This window comes from Odontesthes bonariensis, chromosome 24, assembly GCF_027942865.1.
Source record: "Odontesthes bonariensis isolate fOdoBon6 chromosome 24, fOdoBon6.hap1, whole genome shotgun sequence".
Classification (NCBI taxonomy): Eukaryota; Metazoa; Chordata; class Actinopteri; order Atheriniformes; family Atherinopsidae; genus Odontesthes; species Odontesthes bonariensis.
The window spans coordinates 14,961,481-14,985,336 of record NC_134529.1 but is presented as its reverse complement, the minus strand read 5'-3'; the positions used below and the strand labels follow the sequence as shown (position 1 = coordinate 14,985,336).

Genomic DNA, 23,856 nt, shown 5'->3' with positions numbered 1-23,856 from the left:
ACATAACTGTATCTTTTAAGCAGTTTTAATCCAAGGTTCGAGACACACATTGGTATAAACAGATGTAAACACAACTTATTTGCTATGCACTTTCCTTTTCTTACCAGTTTTCTGATATCTCACTTTTTGGGAATTTTTTTATCAAATATCATCAGCATTCTTTAGGTTCTTGTCTGCTATCCTCAGTGGGCTGTCAATGCAACTCAGTCATATCCGCAGTGTAGTTTTTGCATTATATCCTGCTTCCTGTTGCAAAACATACCACATACTGATATTCTCTTGTTGTTAGGTATATGTACAATGACACTGACCTAATGACATAATATAAATAGTTACTTTAGCCTGTTTTTCTATAAAAGGCTGATTTAATATCATACCGATAATTTAGTCACAAAAAAAATTGCTTTCTTCTGTTCTTTCTAAGAGGTAACAGGGGTTAAGTTTGTTCACACTGACCGGGGTCTCATGTGTTACAGAAGGACTGACTGTTGATGGTAGAAACAGCCCTGGCTCATGTTTCAAAGGCCTCTACACTAGACAGATTTATATTCCTCCCTTAAGCCACCACATACAGCGGCCGGCCTCTGTTTCAAGTCGGGCTTCTCTGGGAATTGTACAGCAATTGTACATAGTCCATAAAACATATGGAGGGCTCAAGTTGGCCGGTTTCAAAGTTAATAAGCTGATCAGTTTCAGTGTCACAGGACTTGACTCTGTGAGTGCCCAGCAAACTAGAAAGAGAATCCCACAATGTAACAAACTCTCTCACTTCCGCAGGTTTTTCCACACTCTCGCTTGCAGACCAGATGAGTTTACTGCAGAGCGCCTGGATGGAGATCCTGGTGCTGAGCATCGTGTTTCGCTCACTGCCTTGCGAGGATGAGATCATGTATGCAGAGGACTATGTGGTGGACGAGGAGCAGGCAAGGATCTCAGGCCTTCTGGACCTACATGTTGCCATCCTGCCGCTGGTTCGACGCTACAAGAAGCTGCGCATTGAGAAGGAGGAGTTTGTCACGCTCAAAGCCATCGCGCTCGCCAACTCTGGTAGGGTCATTCCCGATATTACACACTAAACTTGAATGCTGTGTTGTGCATTAGGTGTCCAGGATATGCAAATACACTAAATCTTACAAGCTAAATTTTGGGAATAACTTACTCTAACAGTGCTCCTTCATTTATATGCACTCTCTGTATAGTATACAATCTACAATCCCACGCGATGAACGTAAGTATGGGGCAGTGTGGTAGTTTAGGGGCTTAGGACAAAGTTGGGGCTGAGGATTTTACCACCAATCTTCCAAAAAAGAACATGGCCACTCTACCACCGACCCACATCAGCATTTTATTCATAAAGATGGAGCGTCAGCAAATTAAAAAAGACTGAAAGTCAAAGTGAGAACTCGACAAAATATTTCACAGTTTATGCTTGCGGCCTTGAGATGCGACACACATCATGAGACTAATCCAAAAGCAAACACACATGCACAGACAAAAAAAAATAAAAATCCAATGAAGTTGAAAAAAAATTAATCAAACACATTTCAAAAAACATAACAAAACCAGATACCCAACAAAAATAACAAAGCTTCAAATACACATCATATCCTAATAAATAAATAGAATTTAAACACAATGACAATTCAGAAAACAAATTAGATTGAAAAAAAGGGGACTTTTTGAAAGGCACACAAAACAAAAGAACTCGAACTTAACATTTCACAAAAGTGTTTTGTTTCCCGATTTGTTTATGAGTTTTGGGGAATGATGTTGTGATTTATTTATTTTTTCTCTGTTTTAAAGGTTTCTTTGTTGTGCTCTTAAATGTGTTTTGAGAAATTGATTTTCTACATTTGTTTTCTGCCATGTAGTTTCTTTTTCTTGTTGTATTTACGGCTCTGTTTTTGTGTCGTTTGTCGCCTCGGGGCCACTGCTGTAAACCAAAGAGTGTGTTTTCAAATTACTTTGGATTCACAAATATTTGACCTTTTAAAGGCTGATTTCTTTTGAGGTATCGTCGAGAACTTTAGTATTCAGTGACACACCACCTCTGTCTCCTGGACAACATCAGTCAGAGAAGAATATAAACAGTGAATCATGTAATATTCGTACAGAAAAATATTAAACAGAGCTGTTTTGCTTGTTTTCATCAGATTTAAGCCTACTGATTGTACAAATGGATCCATTTGGCTAAATATATTTTATTTTCCTCTATGGTAACATTAGCCCGACAGGAACGTAAAACTCTCCAATCTCAAATAAATCAAGATTGTTGGCATTTAATTAAGCAAGTGTTGATGAATATCTTGAATATCTTCCACAATGACAATTTACTTACAAGAGTGGATGTAAAGGTCAGGAGTATGTTTTTTTTTTTTTTCTCTTTTAATTCAACACAGGCGTGTGAGTGTGTGCACAGCTGTGCTTTGATATGCGTGCGAATACACGAGCATGCGTGTGAGACTGTCAAATTGCGCTCCCATTCTCTCCATCTCCATAACAGTGGCTGCCAGCGCGCCTCAGCCGAGGGAGATATATTTAGCATTTCATTAGAAAAACAGGGGCTGTCAATAAAATGTGTTAAGTGGAGTGGAATGAGCGTTGGGGAGCGACGGGCCTCGTTTGTTCCAATGTGAAGATGCTACGCCCGTATTGACAGTTTGCTTTTCATGAGGCTGGGCCTGTCCCCCACTAATCAATGCCTGTTAGGAGTCTTTTCTCCTGCCTGACTGAAAAATGAAAAATGCTGAGCCCAGAGCTTTAGTCTTCTGATGACAAACACTCTGTGGGAGAGGTGGAGGGAGTAAATGAGAGAGGAGGGGAGGTGATGGAAAGGCAGGGATGGAAAGGTAAAAGAGAAGTGTGAGAGAGGAAGGCACGGGGTTGTGAGGGTGGCTCAGGGAGGGCAAGAGGGCAACTTCGGCTCGTTTGAACCAAGTCTCACAGAGCTTCGGCTCCAGTGGTCCTGTGGATGTGACAGCTGTGGAAATTCATGGCCATTGATTTTGTAATTAGCAGAGTATCGACGGGATTGATGCCAGGCTGCTGACGGATTACATGGAAATTGTTTCTTCAAAGTTAGTTTTGCATTCCGCACCTAACCCCCTTAAACACGCACACATGACTACACACATGCTCTCTCTGTGCTTTTACACACTCTGACACACACTTGAAAACATTTTCTTTTCCCCTCCCTCTCTTCTCTTTCTTGCACACACACACACACACGATGGCGCAGCCAAACGAGGATCAGATCAGTATTAACATGAAGGTTTCAAACGAAGAGTGCTGGAACACATGTGCGGTCCACATAGCCTAGTTAATTTCCCAAGATAGAAATGCAATTTACACAGAAGGCGACTGGTAAAAGAGACTTAATCAGTCAGTTAGGAACATAATTAGCCTTGTACTTTCCTTTTTTCTGCCTCATTTACATGTTCATACACGGTCTTAACTTCACTCCACAACTTTCATGACACATAGCTGAGCTGATCTAATTCACTCACTCTTCAGTCAGTCGCCATGTTTGCTTTTGCTTTTAAGATGAAGACTTGATTGAATTATAATACCGTATAAAGTAAAAATGCACGCAATTTCATCCATGAGCTGATGAGCTGTGTATACGATGTATACCCAGATTAGACTTGACGTTGTAAATCTGGGCAGTAAGACAGGCTGAAAGCAAACCACTGCTCATCCATTAAAACTCTGCATGAGCTCGTCCTTTTGAGGACAAGCCTGTTTTTCTCTAGCGTGTAGACTTATACATGGAGAGCAGTTTTTAATAAGTCTCAACTGGTTTTATTTTAGAGCCTATACATAAGGGGGCCAACTGCTCTTTCTTATGGAAATGAAGGCCATCTGCCACCATCATTCAGCTGAACGATATCCTAGTAATGCAGCCATCTGAATTCATTAGCGGAGAGGGGGGATGTATGTGGTCCATGATACCTAAAAGAAATGAATCTTTTTCCTGTCCCACTGTACATTTATTCAGACCAGCAATACCTGTATCTCTCCCTAGAGTCTCAGCCACGCACAGGCATTTATTTAGGGAGTGTCATTAACCACTAAGAAGAGAAAAGCTCTCTTTAAAATTACTTGCTCACATATACAAGCTGTGGAATGTAAAACCTCACAATGCAGCTGCAAGTTGCAAATCAGGTTGTTGCTGCAGCTGCGAGTATTTCTACCGTCATGCAAATGAATAAAAATGCAGCTTTAAGATGCGCCATAATAGCTCTAAGATGTGAAAAAGACGAGACATCTCAAGCCAAAAGAAATCTTTCGCGCACTAATTTCATTCGAGTCTTTCCTTCTAGTGGGAAAAAAGCAAATACATGTTTTAGACACTTTGTCTTAATACAGTTTGTCTTCTGAATCAATGCACGTTTAATAGAATAACGTTTCAGCAAATTTAGGTATGTTATACAAAAAATAATGTCTCAATGTAATCAACTGGGGCAGTTTCTTGGTGTTCTCTCAGTTGGAAATTTTACACTATTCTGTTGTGGCGTAACATCTGTGTTTTCCATCCTTCTTTCTTCTCCGTTTCGCCTCTTGATCCAGACTCCATGCACATAGAGAACATCGAGGCCGTCCAAAGGCTCCAGGATTCCCTACACGAGGCCCTGCAGGATTTCGAGGGCTCCCAGCACCCAGAGGACCCCCGACGGGGAGGCAAGCTGCTAATGACCCTGCCTCTGCTCCGTCAGACGGCTACCAAGGCCGTTCAGCATTTCTACAGCATCAAAATGCAGGGCAAAGTCCCTATGCACAAACTATTTCTGGAGATGCTGGAGGCCAAGGCTTGATGCCTGGGTCAGATGCTTGACAGACAGTTGCATCACCCAGTCCGAGGCGAGTGACGTCAGAGATAAAGGTGGAGTGCCAATTGAGTCAAAGGTTGAAGCTTGGACTCTGGAGTCATTTTAACACTTTTAAACAGTGCTAAAGGTAAAAGAAGGAGTTGGACTAGTTTTAAAAAGGGTGACTATCAACCAGATTGAAGTGGGATCACGAATATGTATATAGAGATGTTGTGTACAGAAATAAGGTAACTGGGGTCTTGTTATAACCAGAGACCCATTGCTCTATATCACCTGAAGCTTCTGTGAATTTCTTTCTTATTTTATTTTATTTTTAAAAATGAAAGTGTGATGATATAAATGTCCAAAATAACTGTACAGCTACGTAGCCACATGATGTGTTTCTGTTTCCTTCTCTCATATTTTCTAATCTCAGTTGTTAAAGCAATAGTCTATAACTGGTCTAGATAATATATGTGTACTGTAAATTGTGTGAAATTGCACTTGACGTGGGGGGGGGGGGGGTGTTGTTGGACATATTCTTAAAGTCATCATCCAAAAAAAGTAACACCGGATTACCCATTTCCTCATAATGTATTTACCTCGTGGTAGCTTCATCGACTCAGTGGTTTAGTCAACTTGGTGCTTACAGAAGGACAGTGGTTGGCTGGTGATCACTGCTCACAAAGTGTTTGCACTAAGCATCTATGAATAATGTGGCAATGATGGGTATTGTACGAGCTCGCTCTGTCTGAGTCAGCGTTTTTTGCTTGTAGAGACTGAACCTGTCTTCTCTCTGTGTTAATCATACACGCATACTGGCAAGTAAACATGCTGTGAAACATAGACATGAGAATGATAAGCTATATTTTGTGCTGAGGATTTCTAAGCTTAACTGTACAGCTGTGTGTCAAAGAGCTTTTTGTTAAGGGACTCGATACCAGCAACATCTCTTAGATTAATGCTATCTAATACTCTGTTTAATGCAACCTGATAGCCCTGCAATAAATATTACTTTTGTGATGATTGTATTTTTCAGTCTGTGTCACATAGTCGCCCATTCAATGCTCTGGTCATTTTTACATTTAAATTTAAATTAACGGTTGCATAGTATTGTCAAGATTTTTTATTTTTCTTGTGTCCACCTGTCTATGGTAAAGTTCTCAAACAGTTGTCAATATGTTGACTATACTGACTCTCATGGCCAATCCTTCTGGGCTTCCAGTGTCACCAGCTGATATCAGGATGGCAGGTTTTGTTTATGCATGGTGGCAAAGGCATAACCCGCCTTACTCTGGTTTACCTTGATATTTTTAAGCCAGTCTCAGCCAATGGTCATTTCCCAATGGCTTCTTGGCTAATTCACCAACCAAACAGGTGGTGCTTTCCTCATGAAAATAAGTTATCTTTCCTTTCAACAAAACTTTTATTCAGAATCTGATCATGGACATCCAGGCCTACACTTTCTGTGGATCATTCAGTGTTTGGAAGCAGAATAATTTCAAATTAAATTGACAGTAGCCGATAGAAACTAAACCTCAGTTAAGACAAAAGGGTCAACACCTCTCTGAATACAAACAGAAACCTGAAATCTCCCAAAATCTTATCTCGTGCATACTCAATGTACATTTTTATATGCAAATATCTGTGTGTATTAATTAGTTTTTTGGTCAGTCATATATCTTTGCCAAAGTCTGTGTATTAGCCTCACACATCTAGATTTTGAACACTTTTTATTGCTCTGGATTTTCTTTTTTTCTCAGAAAATTTGGACTACAGGGTAAAATATTGAGGCTCAGCCATAGGATACTGAAAATGTCCAGGTTTATATAACAGGAATGCGATGCTATATCACGACAGTCTTTTAATATAACATCATAGCTCCTTTATTAACCTTTTCAGATAGAAAAGCTACAAAGTATTGATTAAGGTGTCGATAGGCAGTAATGGTTTTTATCTCTCTTTTCTCAAACCAACAGTCAACTGTGGATATTTGTCAGTATAATGGCATTTGTATCTGAAAACAACAAAAATTTCGCTCTGAACTGCAACAGTGATGACCGAATACATCATTGCAGCTCACTGATGCTTTGCGTCTTCGTTTGTTTTAGTTAATATAAATGAAGGTGCTAATCATCGAATAAAGCTCTGTATACAAACACTGACACTAATGAATGAATATAATCCAGAAATGATAGTAGACTTTTAGAGTGTAATATTTATCAGTGGTAAACCAGTTGCCAAATCATTCAAAGAAAGCAGTAACCATAATGTGATAGTTCACAACATGCCATATTTCTTACTGTCCTAATAACCTGAGCAGATTTCATGAAAAATGCAGTCGTAAGATCCAAATATTATAATGATAAGTTAAGCAGCTGTTTTTAGAATTTTAGTGAGACAGATATTGTCCCTTGTGAACGTTTTAAAGCAGTTGTCTTTAAAGTGTCAAGTGCCATTAGCTTCTGCCCAAACAATAAGAAAACATAAAGCCAAGCGACCAGTAACTATGACGATCCCCAGAGGGACGCTATTGATTCACTGTAATGTAATGCATAGATAATTATAACCCAATGCCATAGAGAATACGGTGCCCATAGTGCACTTCCCCAGTTGTTAACCAGCAAATCCATCCCCGGTTGAAATGAGGGATGTATTTATTCAGTAGCAAACCAAAGCAGAAAACTGATACCACTGCGTTTTGAGCAAGCCTGCTGTTTCTACATAAATGTGGATGTTACAGCATATTGTTGGTGATTATAACTTAAATCTGCTGTCTGCATTCATTCTATTTGTGGTGGGGATTACACCAAACATGATGAGCATTCATGCTTTTTAGCTCAGTCGATATAATTATTGATCGAACATCTGCTTCTTTCTCCATACAAAACACAGGGTAAAGTCTAAATAAGACATGAAACTTATAGAAAAAGTGGAGTTTTTATTGCTTGGGTTGTAAAAGAGGGCACTTCTGCGTGCTGCATCAGTTTATGTTGTGTTGGTTGTGTAGAGTGTGAATGAACACAGTCTGGCTTGACCAAAACTGGAAAAACTCCCCCTCTTCTGATCATTCACCGACTTCCTCTGTGCACTTTGAAGACCTGTAGCAGATCATTGTTCCCAAACTTTCCACTCTCCCAAACTAATATTAAAAAAAGAAAAGAAAAAAATGCCTACTTTATTTTCAGACTTCTAAAACGGTTCTACTACATCCAATTAATTCTAATAGTCTCCTAAGCTGAAATTCTCAATAGAAATGGAGCAATTAAATTTCTGCTTTGGCTCTACCTTAGGGACGGGAGACGTTTTATTTCGGTTGATGGTGGGGAGGGTTCTTGTTGAAATCCGCACAAAGGCGATTTCATGGGTGTCTGTAATAGTTTCGCAACATAGCAGCGATCACTGGGCTATGCAAGGCAAGTACGGCCACCTGTGTTCCTTGTGTCGTGGAGAATCACATTGATATTTAGTTGTGCTTTGTTTACAATGTGAACATGCAATACAAATGCATTGTGCATATTTCACTGTACTATACTGTAACTGCTGTGCATTGATGTGACTAAAATCGCTTGTTTAATTTATGACTTTAATGTATTCTCATGTGGGATTAGGAACTTCAGTTCAAATTTAGAGCCCACTGTGAAAACAAGTCAGTGTACTGAGTCATATAACTGAGAATAAGTTCATTATATTTGGTCTAAGATGGGATCTTACTTTTTCTGTGTCTTTGTGCCTCTCCATGGTGAAACACTCTGTGTCATCATCCTTTTTGGTTGTTAGCACATAAGGACATATAGCGGCTGAAGTTGTCTAGACCCTATACCTCAGTTCATATTTTCAAAATTACACTGGGTTTGGAAGCGGGCCATGAGGTCCTCCTGGGAATCTGTGCCACAGAAACAAAGTGACATCACTGGCTGAGTATTAAAAAAAAATGTAGATGAACGTACTGCAATTGGGGGAATACATTCCTCGGAGGAGAGAGCTGCTTGTTCGCTGCTCCATTTGAGATTTTATCTCCATGACGAGATTTACATAAAACATGGAGGAACCTCCCTGGCCATTCTGCTCCGTGGTGTATAAGGAACCCTGCTAGGTGTGTGCACAGCAGACATGTTATTACCCAAGGGGTTTACTTCCTTAAGAAGCAATATGTTAACAAATGTGATATATAAATCAAGTTAAAAGGGAGCTTTGGTTCATTTAAATTAAAATCTTCCCCAGTATTTGGAGGAGGACAGGCTAACTATGCACACTGTCCTGGAAAGGGAAAACCCCACAGCTGGGATACACTGGACAGTCCTGTGTGGCATTTTCATGTGTTTTGATTGGTGTGTTCATGTTTTATGTATCCATATGTAAATATATGCTTTTTGTGGGGAATGAATCAAATCTAATAATGCCCTGAATGTACAGTGACAATAAAATGACATGGTTTATGTAATCATTGCAAACGAGCTTTATTGAAAAATCATGAAAAGAAATCATAGCATATTTACTTTAACGTGAAATACACAAATTTGTTCAGAATTTAAAGATGTTCTGTAATCAGTACACCGTTATCTATAATCTACATGAACTTAAAAGAGTTTTTTAATTAAGTGCTGTTTATCTGACGCTACTGACCAAAATGTTCATGAAGAATAAAAGAAAATCGCACGAACTTGCAAAAAGCTTCGTGATAAACGTGTGCCTCGTGATGATTGCCTCTGTCAGTGCAATCCTTTGTTTAAGCACCTGTTCAAATGAAGCTATGAAGGCATAAAAAACACTGTTTTATTAGCTTTTTCTGCTGATTTGTTAACTGATACATATGCATATACATAAATTTAGGCACACACACGTCCACAAGAACATTTCCAGGTTAGAGTCAAAGCATTAAAGTCATGTGGGTGGTTAGTTTATTTGTCTATCTGTAGTATATAGTCAGTTTTTTTAATTATTTGTTGTTATGTGGTTGTAATGATTCTGTGTGATCAGATTCTTTCTTTTTTTTGCATACAATGGTTATCAATAAAATGATCCATAAGTAGTAAACCTAATTCGTTGCTCTCATCAGAACCATCTCGTGGGCTCGTCTCGTACAGTAGAAAGGTGACCAACTGAGCACGTGCATACAAAACATGTGTCCATGTGCACTTGTATGTTTAGCAAGACGGTGCCTCGGGGTGTAACGGCATCCTCCTGCCCCAGACCGTCAGTCGGATGACTGTCTACACAATGTCCCGGTTGACCTTGCGTTGGCTACGACACTGGCTGAATGCACATCTGACACACTCCCTTCCTTTGTGGTGCAATCCTGTGGAAGTCATTTCATTTACTGGGCTTTCAACTTCAGCCAATATGGGGGCTGGGGGAGTAAGTCTGTGTTTAATCAGCCTGCCACAAAGCATTCCCCTAAACAAAATCAACCATGATGTCCTGCAGAAAAAAAAAAAGATCTCTCAACAGAAGATTGAATTAAACAAATAAATGGGCTTGTCACGTTTTCATTTTTTATTTATCATCTTGGCACGACTACACTCGGCACTCCATATTATTGCTGCAACAAACAAGTGCGTAATAACTTGTAGCTTGTTCTGCACTCTATATCAGTGTAACAATGTTTTAGTAGAGTGGTTGTGTAAGTGTGCACTGACATTTAAGTGCAAAGAAACTGCAAGGCGAAGAATAGAACAAACAAAGAATGATACATGCTATCCTGCTATCCTGTGAACTTGTGTCTGAGTCAACCAACAGAATTGAAAGAAATTTCTCCATCTTGAGTCATATAGTCGGGAATTAGGGCATGTCCCACTGTCCTCAAAGTTTCCACAGTTTCATCACCAGTTGTCTGTCCTGACTGTACTACTGTACTTATGAAGAGGGGGCTGAGAGTGTAACACTGCGGCCTGTTAATCAGCCTGCTTACTTTAGTTTTAGTAAATCTATAATCACACCCGGGGTGCAACCTTACACTGTAGCCATCGCCGGCTTCTCTGCTCTTCTCTCCATCCTTTGCCTCATGTGAGGATTATTCATCAGCTGAGGTGAGAGTCCACTGAGAATAGGCTGTAAAGTGTCAGTCATAGTTACCCAGAGTGGTGTTGTCTTAGAAAATGTAACTATGTGAAAGTGAGTGAAGGAGATAGGAAACCATCAATATGCTCCCTGTGTAAATTGAAGAAGGTCATGATTTATGACTCCTGGCTACAGCATACATACATGCTGAATCTACTCTTTTTTTTTTCCGCTCTCGCCTGACTCAAGGACAGGTTAGTGTGCCTCTCTCCGCAGCTCATCCCCACCACCAAACAGTCTGTGGCACTTAGTGATAGACAGCCCAGAGGAAGGCTGTTGGTTATCAAAATGAGCTGAGCGCCATCTATGGGCATGAACAGTAACTGAGGGCAGGCAGAAACACACCATCACAGTGCGGTACATTCTACCTGTGATATTCCACCTGCTTCTTGGGATTTTTCGTCACCTCATCAGTCATGTCTGTCTTCCAGTCTTCTTTTTACTGGGGACTCAGGCAGAGAGGGGACAGCTGTGGGCTTTTAAGGCCTTGCAACAGATGCAAACCCCGCATGGCAGTGCATCTGTTCAAGTCTCGCAGGCTGAGGCTCAGCTAAAACAAGTTACAGTTCATATCGGGGTTCTCACTGGTCTTAGCCTATTAACCAGTGAGCAGATGGAAATTATATAGCTGGGTGTTAGGCCTGAAAATGGATTTGCAAGCATCTTGCTGTTATGCAGTATGCAGTTTAAAATGGGGCAATTTAAATAAGGCCACATGAAAGAAATCAGGACTCATCCGTGAATTCATTCCAGGAGGTGCAGTGAGCACCACAAAGTCTTCTCAGAATTTTGAAATTTATTATTTATTTGAATGATTTATTGCATCTTGGTGCCTCTGACGTTGTTACTCTGCCTTTGGAGGGAGCCAGACATAGCACATGGAGCGCTCATTAGCATTTGACCTCCACATTATGCTTTGTTTACCTGCCTCTCCTCGCCTCTGTATCTCCTCAGACAAAATCAGGGCTTTCACAAAAGCCTCTGTCTGTGACACAGTTTTGTTACCAGGCGGAAGAGGTAAGCACCACATTTGCATTGAGAGATTTCTTAAACAACTTGAGCATGCAGAAACAAGTCGGGGAGCAGTCCTCGGGGGACATAACCACTCCCAGATGCTGTCGTCTTGGCTCTGGAGTCCCGTCAGCCTCAAAAATCCCAAGAGATGATAAAGAGATATATGAACAAAAGTTACTGGCGACAGTCACTGATGCATCCGTTTTGGTGAAGGAAAGAGACTGTTGAGTCTGGACTGGAATTTTTTTTTACTAATTGCTTATGTGGAGAATGTAAATAAGGAATTCAAAGGTTTCCATAAGTGATGTGCAAAAAAAAAATCTTTGCATTGAGGTTTGTGGTGCCTCACGCTTTTTGTAACATTGAGCAGCCATGCCAGAGTAGTAAAACACACTTGATATTAATAATATCAAATCAAATGAGGGAAAAAAAAGGAATTAAAATCTAGCTGGAAAAAATCATTACAAATGCAATTATATGCTCTGTGAAATATTAACATTTCCACGTTTCATGGGCAAGCAGGTCATGCATACAGTATGTGTAAAGAAAATCGACAAGTAACAGGAGATTGGCAAACATCTCCAAAAATACATCCACAAACACACACACTGCACACACACATTGTATCAGCGGAAGCAGCGGGTGTGGCAGGTAGCTGTCTCTGCTGTGGTTAATTGCACAACGAGAAACTGTTCTCTAATTTATTTCTCGCCTGTCCATACAAGAGTGATCATGAAGCCCCATTCATTTCACAGAACACAATTTTCATATTTAATGAGCATGACTCCAATACAATTACAGTAATTAGTCAAATCTCACTCACGGCCAATGGAGCTCACCACCATTATTAGTGGATCTTATTAATGATGTTGCACATGTGGTGCTCGTAGGGTAATTGGGGGCATGTGTGGGTATGAGAAAAGGGGTACTGCAGATTGGAAAGCAGTAGTGGTGTCAGTCTGTTTTCTGTCTCCGTGATTATAACTTGGTCGCCAATCGTAGTGGGATTCACCAAAACTTAAATTGGCAAGAGTTCAATTCTGCATATATTTGGTGTATTTTAATCAAAACGTACCAAAAATAAAGAGCAGGGGGGAGAAACAGATCTCTGATGTTGCTTTTGTTTTTGAGTTTACAGCCTTGTAAAATGTAACTACAAATAGAATCCAGTGAATTTCATGTTAAAAACGTATCAAAATGTTGCAGAAATTACACATAAAACATATAAACTTTACTTTTTTCTAATATTCTGTGTGCTCATGACTGGGTTTGGGTTTGGGTATGTTTACCTCTGTGTTGTCTCTCCTCTTCCTGCCTCTAACAACACTCCTGTAAACGTTTAGGAAGTGAGGAAAAAATGTAAGCCATAACCATTATAACATATAGAGTCCCTCAACCATGTACTTCTAATTCCAAACCTAAACTGTTAAAGGGTGAGAGCGCACAGTGACTGTTTGTGCAGGACAAGTCTCAAACCAATGATCTCACGGTCAAAGATGTTCAGAGTGACAAAGGAATGTGAATGGATGTCATCAAGCAGCAACAAGTGGAGACATAGGGCATCAATGTACCTGCCAATTAAAAGCTAAGCTGCAATTTGTGTTAACTGACAACAGATTTCATAATTTAGGGATTTTCACAACAGGATCTTGTTAATTTTTAATGCAATATTGCCATTCAGTCCTGGTTTTCAGCCTTGTTGTTTGCATAGAAAGATTTCTCCAGAGTCTCTGAATATTTTAATACTACGTACCACAGATGATGAAATGTCTTATTCAGCAATTAAATTAAGTTATTTAACTGCTTAACTATTTCAAGGATTCTTTCACAGAGTGGAAAACCCCTCCTTGCTGTACTTCTGAAAAACTCAGCTGATATATTCTATGCATCCAATCATGTTACTGACCTGTAGCCTATTAACCTAGTTAGTTATACAGCATTCTACAACATTATACAGCTTTTCCAGTAATTTGTTGCTCCTGTCTCAGCTTTTTGAAATATGGTTCTGACATCAGAAATCAGTTTAAACTCTTATTATGTTGCTTCATCTTCAGTTAAATATAGGCTTTGAATGACTTGCCACTCATTGCATTCTGCTCTTATCTTTAGTTAAACATCCTTACTTTTTTTTCAGAAATGGGGTTTGTACATGTTAGCTTGAATAATTGCTTACCAGCTCGGAGCATCACTGTGCACCAGACCCAGGAGGATCACAACAAAAAAAGGACAAAAGGAGAAAGTGAAGGAAGAAGCCCATTTACTGTGAGTAATGATACCGCAGTGTGTGACATTTTGGAGTTTTGAGGAGCTTCTCTGTTCAGACTGATCCTTATTAAACCTGTGAGCTGTGTTTGCATCTGCAGCAAGAGTCTGCAGCAGCTAGTTATCTCCTCTCCTGTGGAAGAAGCCGTGGGCTCATGGTTTGCTTTACTTGTGCAGCTGTGGTGAGAATATTTTCTGATATGAAATTATAATAAAAAATCTAATGGATGGAGGCTTTTTACATCTTACTAATGTCTTATAAGGGAGGAGGCAAGACAAAAGGCAGCACACTGCTATTTTAGAGAAAGCTAACACTAATATTTAATGCGCTTCAAACCAGTTGGTATCAGGGTTTATGTTTATAGGCAAGTGATAATTTTAATCAGAGAAATATGACTTAATGGCCTCTTATCCAATTAAGGGCAGTGTCACCGCCAAGTTAATGAGTGTGACGCTGCAACAGAAAAACCTTCATTAAAGCCACGTAATTAGCGGAACACAGTGGAATTAGACAGCCCCATTGACAGTGCTTTGGTGTTTTCATAATTAAACATTGGAAAAGACAACAATTAAGCCAAATCTTAAAAGCCTTCAATCTCATTCAAGCCAAGGAGGACATGTTTTGTTTTGGGAAAGCTCTGGAGATGCTGCTGCTGCTGCTGTGTGAAGTTTGAATTACAGCTCAAAGACAAGATTTGAAAGTGAGGGAGGTCACGACAGCAATGTGTGGGACTCAGAGCATGAAGACATACACAACTATCATAGGTGCCACGTTTGCTACAGAGGACAGATGGATGACTACCCTTGATTTCCTCATATGTTGCCCAAAATAAAACTTGTGATTTTCCTTGGAACCAAACTGTAGAACAGATTAGCGTTTAATCTGGCGGTGCTGTGTGCTGCGGCCATGCAAAAGACACAAGTCAACAAGATCTTCTCTTGTTTAATACAAAATAATTCCCCCCATTATTAATAATTCAGTGTTGGAGAAGTTCATTGGCTGCCTAAAAATTCAATTACTGCAGGTTTAAATTACATCGAAAGAAGCTGACCTGAATTAACTGCCCTGAGAGTGTTTTTCTGTGTTTGTACAAATTGATTTTTCCCAACAAGACTCTTCAGGACTTGACTCTGTTGTTGGGATGCATCTCAGTCTGAACCGAGTGATTATTCTCACCACAGGAAACCACAGGGCAGGCCTTATTAGTGATGTGCTAATGTGACATTAATTGCTTTTACTTTTTCACTCCATTAAGAGGCTGATATCTGTTTCAGGAGTGTGGCCAGATGGTTTATCAGCCCTGCCCTGGCAGCGATGTCGCAAATGGACTGAAGCGCAGAGAGAAAAGAACCACGGCAACAGTCCACCCCGAGAAAGCCTGTTCCTGATCAGCAAGTGTGGAGGTGCTGGACACTCTACAACTGAGCTGAAGATGTGGAATGTCTGATATCACCTTCTGATCAAATATTGACATGAACTGAAAATTAGGTATTGAAAAAGAAAAACAAATAAAAAAAGCTCTGAACTTTGACTCTCTCGGAGAACCCACAAATACAAAAATACTTGCTATCTTTCTATCTAACACTTCTATCTTTACAGCTTTAGAGTTTACAATATACGATTAGATTTGCTCTTTTGCCGCAAACTTGACAGGAAACGTAATAAAACTGGAAAATTGTTGCATAAGAAATGACTAAATTATTTTGTTGGTCAGACCAACGCTGTAATTATAAAATTCATGTAGCATCGTAGTCCAACTGAAATCATACGAAATCAAGCTGTCATAGACAGACTAACAGACTCTGGTAGCACCGTATGGGGCCCAATTAGACCTGCATGTGTTCAGTCAATTAGACTCAAGTGGGCATAGGCCCTCTAAACATGCTCCCCTGTTCCCATATAGTTATTAAAAGAAGAAGAGGCTCGTAACAACAAAGAATAAACACAAGGAATAGCACACATCTTTTGTAAAAACAAACCAGCAAATATATATTAATACATAATTAACACATAATATAAGTATATATCAATACAGCTGAATTTCCTGTAAATCGGGATCAGATCCCTAAACACATCAATAATTGTGACTGAACAGTAGGCTATTAAGACTACTCATCAACTCGTGGTCACTTTGAGAATTTCGAGACTGTCCCCTGTTCAGCTCTACTGAAATAAAGATTTTATAATTGCAGCATCATCCAAAGAAATCATCACTCAAGTAACTTAAAGACGTCTGTGCAGTGATTTCTGTTATACCTACATGTACGACCATCTCCCACTGAGAAAGAAGCTGCAGAATTGTCTTGTACTGTTTTCTCCCAAAGTTTACATCATTGGACGTACTTCAGTAGATGACTCGATTCTTCTATTGTTCATGCATACTGGGACAAGGACTTTTTTATTTGAATTATTTTGTGTCTTTGCGACTGAATGCAGTTTCTTTGTGAAAGGGGGTGGTGTTTGCTTGCCAGCAGCTTTCACCAGCTTCTATGCATCCTGTCACTTTGTTCATTTGCCATCACTTCCTCTTCTTCTTTAATTAGCTCCAGAGCAGACTAGATACTGTGATGATCCACATCCCATCTATTAATATTATGTGCTATTGAAGTGATATTTATCTATTTTATAGAGTATCTCGGCTATATCTCAGCTTTATAGAACATGGGAGGTTGTTTATTTATATAAGATTATAGATGTTGCTTTTTTTCCAATTCTGTTCTGTAGTCGTAGTTGACTTTTTTGATGTTTTAAACATTTCTTTCTACAAAGAGGACCTTTTTGTTTTTGATGAGGAGCAGTGACAAGTCATCATTCTAAATATTGGCAGCCTTTGAATTCTTGCCTAAAATAAGGATGCTGCATTAAGCAGTAAAGTCAAGACCAGGGTCAAATGCTAAATAAGAAAAAACTGGCTTGAGCGGCACCCAAGGGAAGCTTCTTCCTCATCCTCTGTGTCCTTATTCTCTTCCTTCTTTGTCCTTACTCTCCCGTTTGCAACCGCCCCACCCCACCCCCCCTATCCCCTGCCTTGATGCCAAACCACTATGACCTAGGCCAAGATCAATAGCACAGTTTAAAGAGGATGGACTGTGTAAATAAAGATGATAGATCCTGCCAATGAGGATGCCTTGACCACTGGTGGATTCTGAACAAGCCTAACATCCATGACTGTCGGTACATATCTGACATATTTTTGGAGTTTGTCTTAAACATGGGACATTAAAATCACAAAATGAACAATGTTGGGTCCAAAAATGTCCAAAAATGTCATGTTTATTTTCAGGTAATTGTGTGACAGATGATGATGAAGCTTTTAGGGATCCAGAGCAGCAGGTAGGTATGGGTAAATGGACCACCAGTAGCAGTGTTCTGAAATGTATTTAGAAATAATGTCTATTTGTAACTATTTTTGACATGTTAGCATATAGGTTAACACTCCAAAGAAGTTTGCTGTTAATGTGTTGGGGTACCATCACCAAGGTGCTTTAATGAAATGTCCATATTTACCACCCTGGGAATGAGAGTAGATTGATTCTACAGCGTACTTTACAATGTGTCACACCACTGCAGGCGAAGCTGCTGTGTAAAGTATTGCCTGCCATCAGGAGCAACTTGGGGTTTCATGTCTTACCCATGGGCACTTCGGTATTTGGTTGGGACACCGCACTGCCAACTTTGTGATTAGTTGAGGTCTCACCTCAACCAGACTGCCCCCCTACACAGTCTTCAAGCTTCTGCTGTATTGTATCTGCTGGATTTGGAAAGCACCAATCGCGTAGGCATGCTACATTCAGAGCCGGCCGGAGTTCGCCTGTAATTCCGAAGAGACAAACAAGAACCAAACTTGCTCTTGTAGGTTGAAAACCCCATCAGAGATTCAGGCTACAGACGTCTGCGAAGTTAGTTTTCACTCTTGTGGTCCACAGCTCGAATTTTGAACTAAAAGGAATTGATTAAAGTCAATGACCTGACATCGTACAATTTCTTCTAAAGCCCCTTAAACCATGTATACATATACAGTAAGACTGACAGATTCTAATGTGCAGAGTCAACGTTATTTCCCTTTAACAGGCTTGTTTCACTAATAAGAATTCCCTGAGGGAATAAACTGAGGATATTAGCTTCATAAAAATGCCCGATACATCCATTGAACAGGTGAAGTTTTGGTATAATTCATTGCTACAGTATCAGTATGAGCAAGATTTATATGTGGGGTTTTTTATGTGTAAACAAACCCTTTTGAACACTTTTATACAGACTACATTAGAAGATATCATCTTGTCATCATACTGAATATATAGAGACAAAAAACACATTTTTCACCAACATTTACACAGCATGTATACCAAGCACAACACTTCGCAAGTGTGGAATGTCATAATTCTGCTGATCTCACACTTGTGACAGAACACATTTTGGAGTATAAACCAACCTACTACCACCTCTGTGAGTTACATATATAACACAATCTGCTGAACTCGGAGCCAGCCAGCCACTCACATTAATCATACAGCCCACTTCCCTTTAAAGTAAAGTAAATAGTCATAAATGCTCTTATCGGTCTTTCTAATAGTGGGGACATAATAATCGGATTCATGGTGGCGTAAACTATTACATTTCATCCTTATCATATCGAACAATCACTTCTTTCTCACGAGCATCGTTTATAACAACTGGACAGCTTGTTGCTTAATGAAATTCAAAGCCCTCTATCGGCTTGAGGCCCACTCTGTTTGCTTATATTTTCATATATTCATGTGGATTTATTTTTTTCACAACAGTAGCAGGCTGTATGACTGTATGAATGTATGACTGTAGTCCCGCAGGGACACTTGACTCCATTCAGAGCTAATCTGTGATCAGGCAGCTTCTGTCCTTTTCTTTAAGGTCTGTAAAGTATCAGGCTTCATTTCATTACGATGCAGCATCTTCGTCATCTTAATGCGAACCGGTTTCTTTCGAGTATTGTATGAATGACATAACTGCCTCAATTTGTGTGCAAAATTTTATAAGACATTGTAAGAGTAATAACATTGAAGTCAAGGCATGCAATTCATATTTTTCATAATCATAATTCATAATTCCTCCCTCCCTCCCTCCCTCCCTCAAAACTCTAAACAACAGCTGTTAACTCAGATATGAATGAACTGCTTGTTGCATATCAAACATATATAAATTTGAACTAGGGCATTCTTCACAATCAAACATGGGGGGAAATTTCCAGACCTCTGATTTGTATACTCCCACCTCTGGAGCACTTTGATTAATCAATTAATATTCTTTTCTCAAGGTCTTTTTACAAACCTATCATTAATAAAAGAAGACATTCAATTAGCAGCTAAATCTTGATTGCCAATTTTGTCATAACAGGCTCCCTTTCTATGCTTTTTTTGTTTGGGAGGGGGGATGGTTATAGTTGGGAGTATGGCACGGGTGGGAAGAATTAACTAATTTCATTAATCTAATTGTCATCGCTCTCAACCATCCCACTAATAAGTACAAATTAATATGATTAATCAATCTGACGACATAAACTCATTCAATTACAGTTTTTCAAAGGCAAGTGGGTGTGTTGGGTTGATAGGGAGGTGCGGCAAATGAAGGGAGGAGGGCGTCCAAGCGGCTTTCTCTGTTAGGAGTTCAGCCCACAGCATTGAAGTCAAGCCAGGCAATTAGTCATTGTGAATGATATATAAATGGAGATGAAGTGTAGAGGACAGACACCCCACCGACAGTCTGATTTGATTCAGAAAAATGTATTCCTTTTTATGCACAAATAAAAGTCAACCTGTCTCTGTCTATTTTTGCTTTCCTTTATCTGGATTTTATACGAGAGACTGTGGCTGAGAAAAACAGGTTTTGTTTAAATCGTCATTTAACATAAAAATAGTAAATATATTCCCACTTGGAGTAGTTCCTACAAAAGTAATACACGTTTAGCTTTTAGGAGCAAGGCAACTCACTCCCACTAGTTAAACTTTGAGTTCTGCATCAAATGAAAGAATGTTTGAAGATAATGTGACACTATTTGTCCAAAAGATGAAAATAAACTGGAAAATGGTGACACAGTAGAGGCTTAGAGAAACACAGATGGAAACCTCCATGAAGGTGTAAAAAAGCTCTCAGTGTGACACCTGGGATCTCCCAACCCTCAGAAGGCATTTCATCAATAACCATCATTCATCAATAGCTGATATAACAACATCTGCTGTGGGATACCTTTGTCCAGCTCTACAATACGGAATTAAATTCACATTCATCCACTTTAAACTTTACTGAGCTGCTCACAGTAGATCACAGTTCACAGTAGGACTTCTCTGCACTGTGAGGCATCTGAGTTGCACCATCCCACATTGATATTGTTTTATATTGTGGTCAGGCAAATCAGTATTCCAGCTACAAGTCCAAAAGCTGGGCTCTGTGATTGGGTTGTATCAGTGTTTTTTTGCAAAACTCATTTATACTTCTGTGATGGCAGCATTAATACGAAAAAGTTCACTGTGATCTTAGAGCAACATAATGCTGCCTTCAAAAGCACAGCTTTTCCAGGGACATCCATGTATTTTTCAACTAGACAGTACCCTCAGTACGCTCAATGCATGACTGTCTTTTAAGTGTTGTTAGAAGGAATGGCAACATTACAAAGTGGTAAAATGTTTACTGTCACAACCTTTTGGGGATTTTGTTGAAGGACTAAAATGCAAATATGAATACGCATATTCATATGAGGCAATAGGCATATGTAATATTTAATTGCAATGTGGAATAAATAAATCTTTATCTATAATCATTGTTTTTTATGTTTGTACATTCATTTCCAGTATTCATTTGTAATTCTTACAAGGGTTATGCGAAATACTAATTTATTATTAGGCTTACAGAACAGTAGTTGCATAGAATTTAACAGAGAATGTTAAATCATTAATCACAATTATTTCTTAAACGAATATTCATCCACTAAAATCAAAAAACACAAATTCCTTTTGGAGTCGAGTGCATCTATAAACAACGACCCAGTACGCACATTAAATGGGTAAATGGATTTCAGCAATGTTGTTTTTCATACTGTGACTTCTCTAAATGTTTGGGGGTTTTTTGCAACACAATTGCATGCCATATGGGACTGTTCGTAGACCTTTAGAAGAGCTGGTGCTCAAACGTATAAAAGGGTCACATGGAACCAAATTTTGAAATGCAATAGAACAATATAATTTACAGTGATTTGACAGTTAACCTAGCCTAGCAAGCCAGACCCGTACAGCAAAAAGCTGCACAGTGTATATAGCCCCGGAGCAAATTCCATTTGCGGCCGCTAGGGGCGTCTAGATTTCTAGGCTACAGTTAACCTGTTAAATAACAGCAACCCATGCTAAAACAAAATGTAAGCATTGGATCTTAGACCAAACTGTACATACTGTTTCACTGTCTTTCACCCCTATAAAATCAATTGGGAATTATTACCCTCTTACATGTGTTTCTGTGTTCTGTGGGCACCTATTAAATGTCACAGAATGGCATTAATCTTACCAGTGAGTGGACAGTGCTGGAGAGTGCTCTTCATTATGTCGGATGGAGTCTGGACAGTGCGAGGTGGGAGACCGTGGTTGAGTTCATAACAGCAACTCTCTCTTTTGTAATCAGCCGCCTGTTCATTCCCATGAGAGCTGCCATAAACTCTGCTTACAGTTTATAATCGCTCAGTACATTGGGATATTCTAACTTGGGTTTCGGAGAGAGAACGCAGGAAGTTTGACAAACGAAGAAGCCAACAGGCTTAAACTGGTAGCTAAATTTGGAACATAATTAAGGGAAAACTTCACAGTCATATTTAGGCAACACTGATATTGAAATCATTTTTTATGTGTAACATGTGTAGTGCATGCATAGTTTCATTCTCTTTTTATTACTATCTCCCTTTATAAAATATTCCATAAAACTGGACCACGAACATTAGCCCTTCCCATTGCTGAATTAAAGTTATTCCAGCCAAAACAAAAAAGCATTTCCTTATGATGAACACTTGGAGCCATGTTCCACATATAATGAATTACAGGCCGAGCACACACATATGTGGAGACCAATCACGAGCACCTAAGTGTTGGTAAAGGTTTCCAGAAATAGACAGCGTTGTGAAGTGGATTTACTAATGGCATGGCACTGACAGCTTAATGTCCAATTGTGTGAAAATAAGTGACTTATTCTGTCGATAGATGGGCAGTTTTGAAATTAGTCCATTTAAAAGAAAGTTACTAATACATACAGAAACAAAGCAATTCAATAAGCCTGGGGGGGGGTTGTTTGTTTTTTTTTGTTACACAAGTGTATAGGCTGGTAGCTAACAGCCATGGGCTGCTTGAGAAGTGTAAATTAACAAAAATGTTCATCTTGAAACACACACCAAACAAAGTGCATATAACACTGCTCCAACCTCTACTTACTAATAGTTAGAGATCCTATCTTTTAGAGTTAAACAAATTAGTGTATTTCTGTTGTTGCACATGAAGCTAAAGTATGTCTTGAATGATTTTGGAGGTCATCAAGTGACATAAATTTCTATTTGTATACTTTATTTGCAATTAAATTCATATAGAATCTAAATGGGATAGGCCTTGTCGACACAATAACAACAAATAAATAAATATGTAAAGATTTTGCACATTATCAACTTTGTATATCAAAGGGCAAAGAGGCAGGTGCTCAACCACCTTTAGCCTCTTCTCTCTATGTGCTTAGATGCGACCCCCTTCAAAGAAAAGAGGAACATCACAATCTCAGTCATTTGAACCAACAATATTTTATCAGACTCTGCATACGGCAAAGTTTATATTGTTTTCCTTTGTGAAGGGTTTGACGTTCCGGTATATGATATTTCAAACCTTAGTTCAGCATCAAACAATTGCTTGCTATGTGAGAAAAACTGGTGTTGTTTTTTTATATGAACTTAGCAGAGTGCACAGCCTCTCCCCCATTAACAATTATATTTGGGGCTCCTATTTTTTTCATGTTGTTAGAAAAATATGGATTGTTTAGGGATTCCTTTGAAGTGTGGGGCTCCCTCTGTGCGCCTCATATCTCTGTATGTGTTGACATACATATGTGTCTCTTAAAGGGTGAGAAAAGTTCTAGCTTTTTTTCCATTGAATAACACCTTTTTGGGGGTTAAAAAGACACCCATGAATTGAGAGATTGAGCTTCTGGGTACATGTTGACATGTTTTGTCCAAATGATTTGCCAGCAACCTCTAAGGTTCGCACCCTAGGTTTCGATTTTGGTTTAATGGTCTTTGTTTTGTTCTGAGTTGCTGCTGCTCATCACAGCAGTTTTCCAGTGTTGTGTATCACCCTTTTAAGTTTGAGCAGTATTGAAGGATTAGTGTCTAAGATGCATGTTGGACCATAACTGTCACAGCAGTTGGAAGACTACAGGAGCAACTCATGACATTTTAGTCCCCATGTGTGATTATTAGTATTATGATTGCTGAAAATATTAAGACTGCTTCAGCTCTATATCCTGTTGATCCCGATTCTTCTGTATATTTCTAACATTTCCCATCACTTGAAGATAATTACAAAACTGAAATACTTCAGATGTTTTGGAGATGTGTGCAATGACTTTCGGTGCTGACATTTGGAATAGTTAATGTCATATCCATATTTTCTGTTAATCTTAAAATGAATTGGTTTCTGTGGAAATACATTAAGAGCTAACAGT

At 39.2% G+C, this 23,856-nt stretch overlaps 1 protein-coding gene across 1 annotated transcript in view; it reads left to right on the top strand.

Annotated features, from left to right (window-relative positions):
- Positions 1-5,266, top strand: part of esrrgb (estrogen-related receptor gamma b) — a 36,654-nt gene extending 31,388 nt beyond the window's left edge. The window contains exons 6-7 of the mRNA XM_075458773.1: positions 778-1,047; positions 4,570-5,266. Coding sequence (XP_075314888.1) covers positions 778-1,047; positions 4,570-4,814 — 515 coding nt within the window. The 3' untranslated portion in view covers positions 4,815-5,266. The remainder of the gene's footprint in view (positions 1-777; positions 1,048-4,569) is intronic.
- The last annotated feature ends 18,590 nt before the right edge of the window (positions 5,267-23,856 follow it).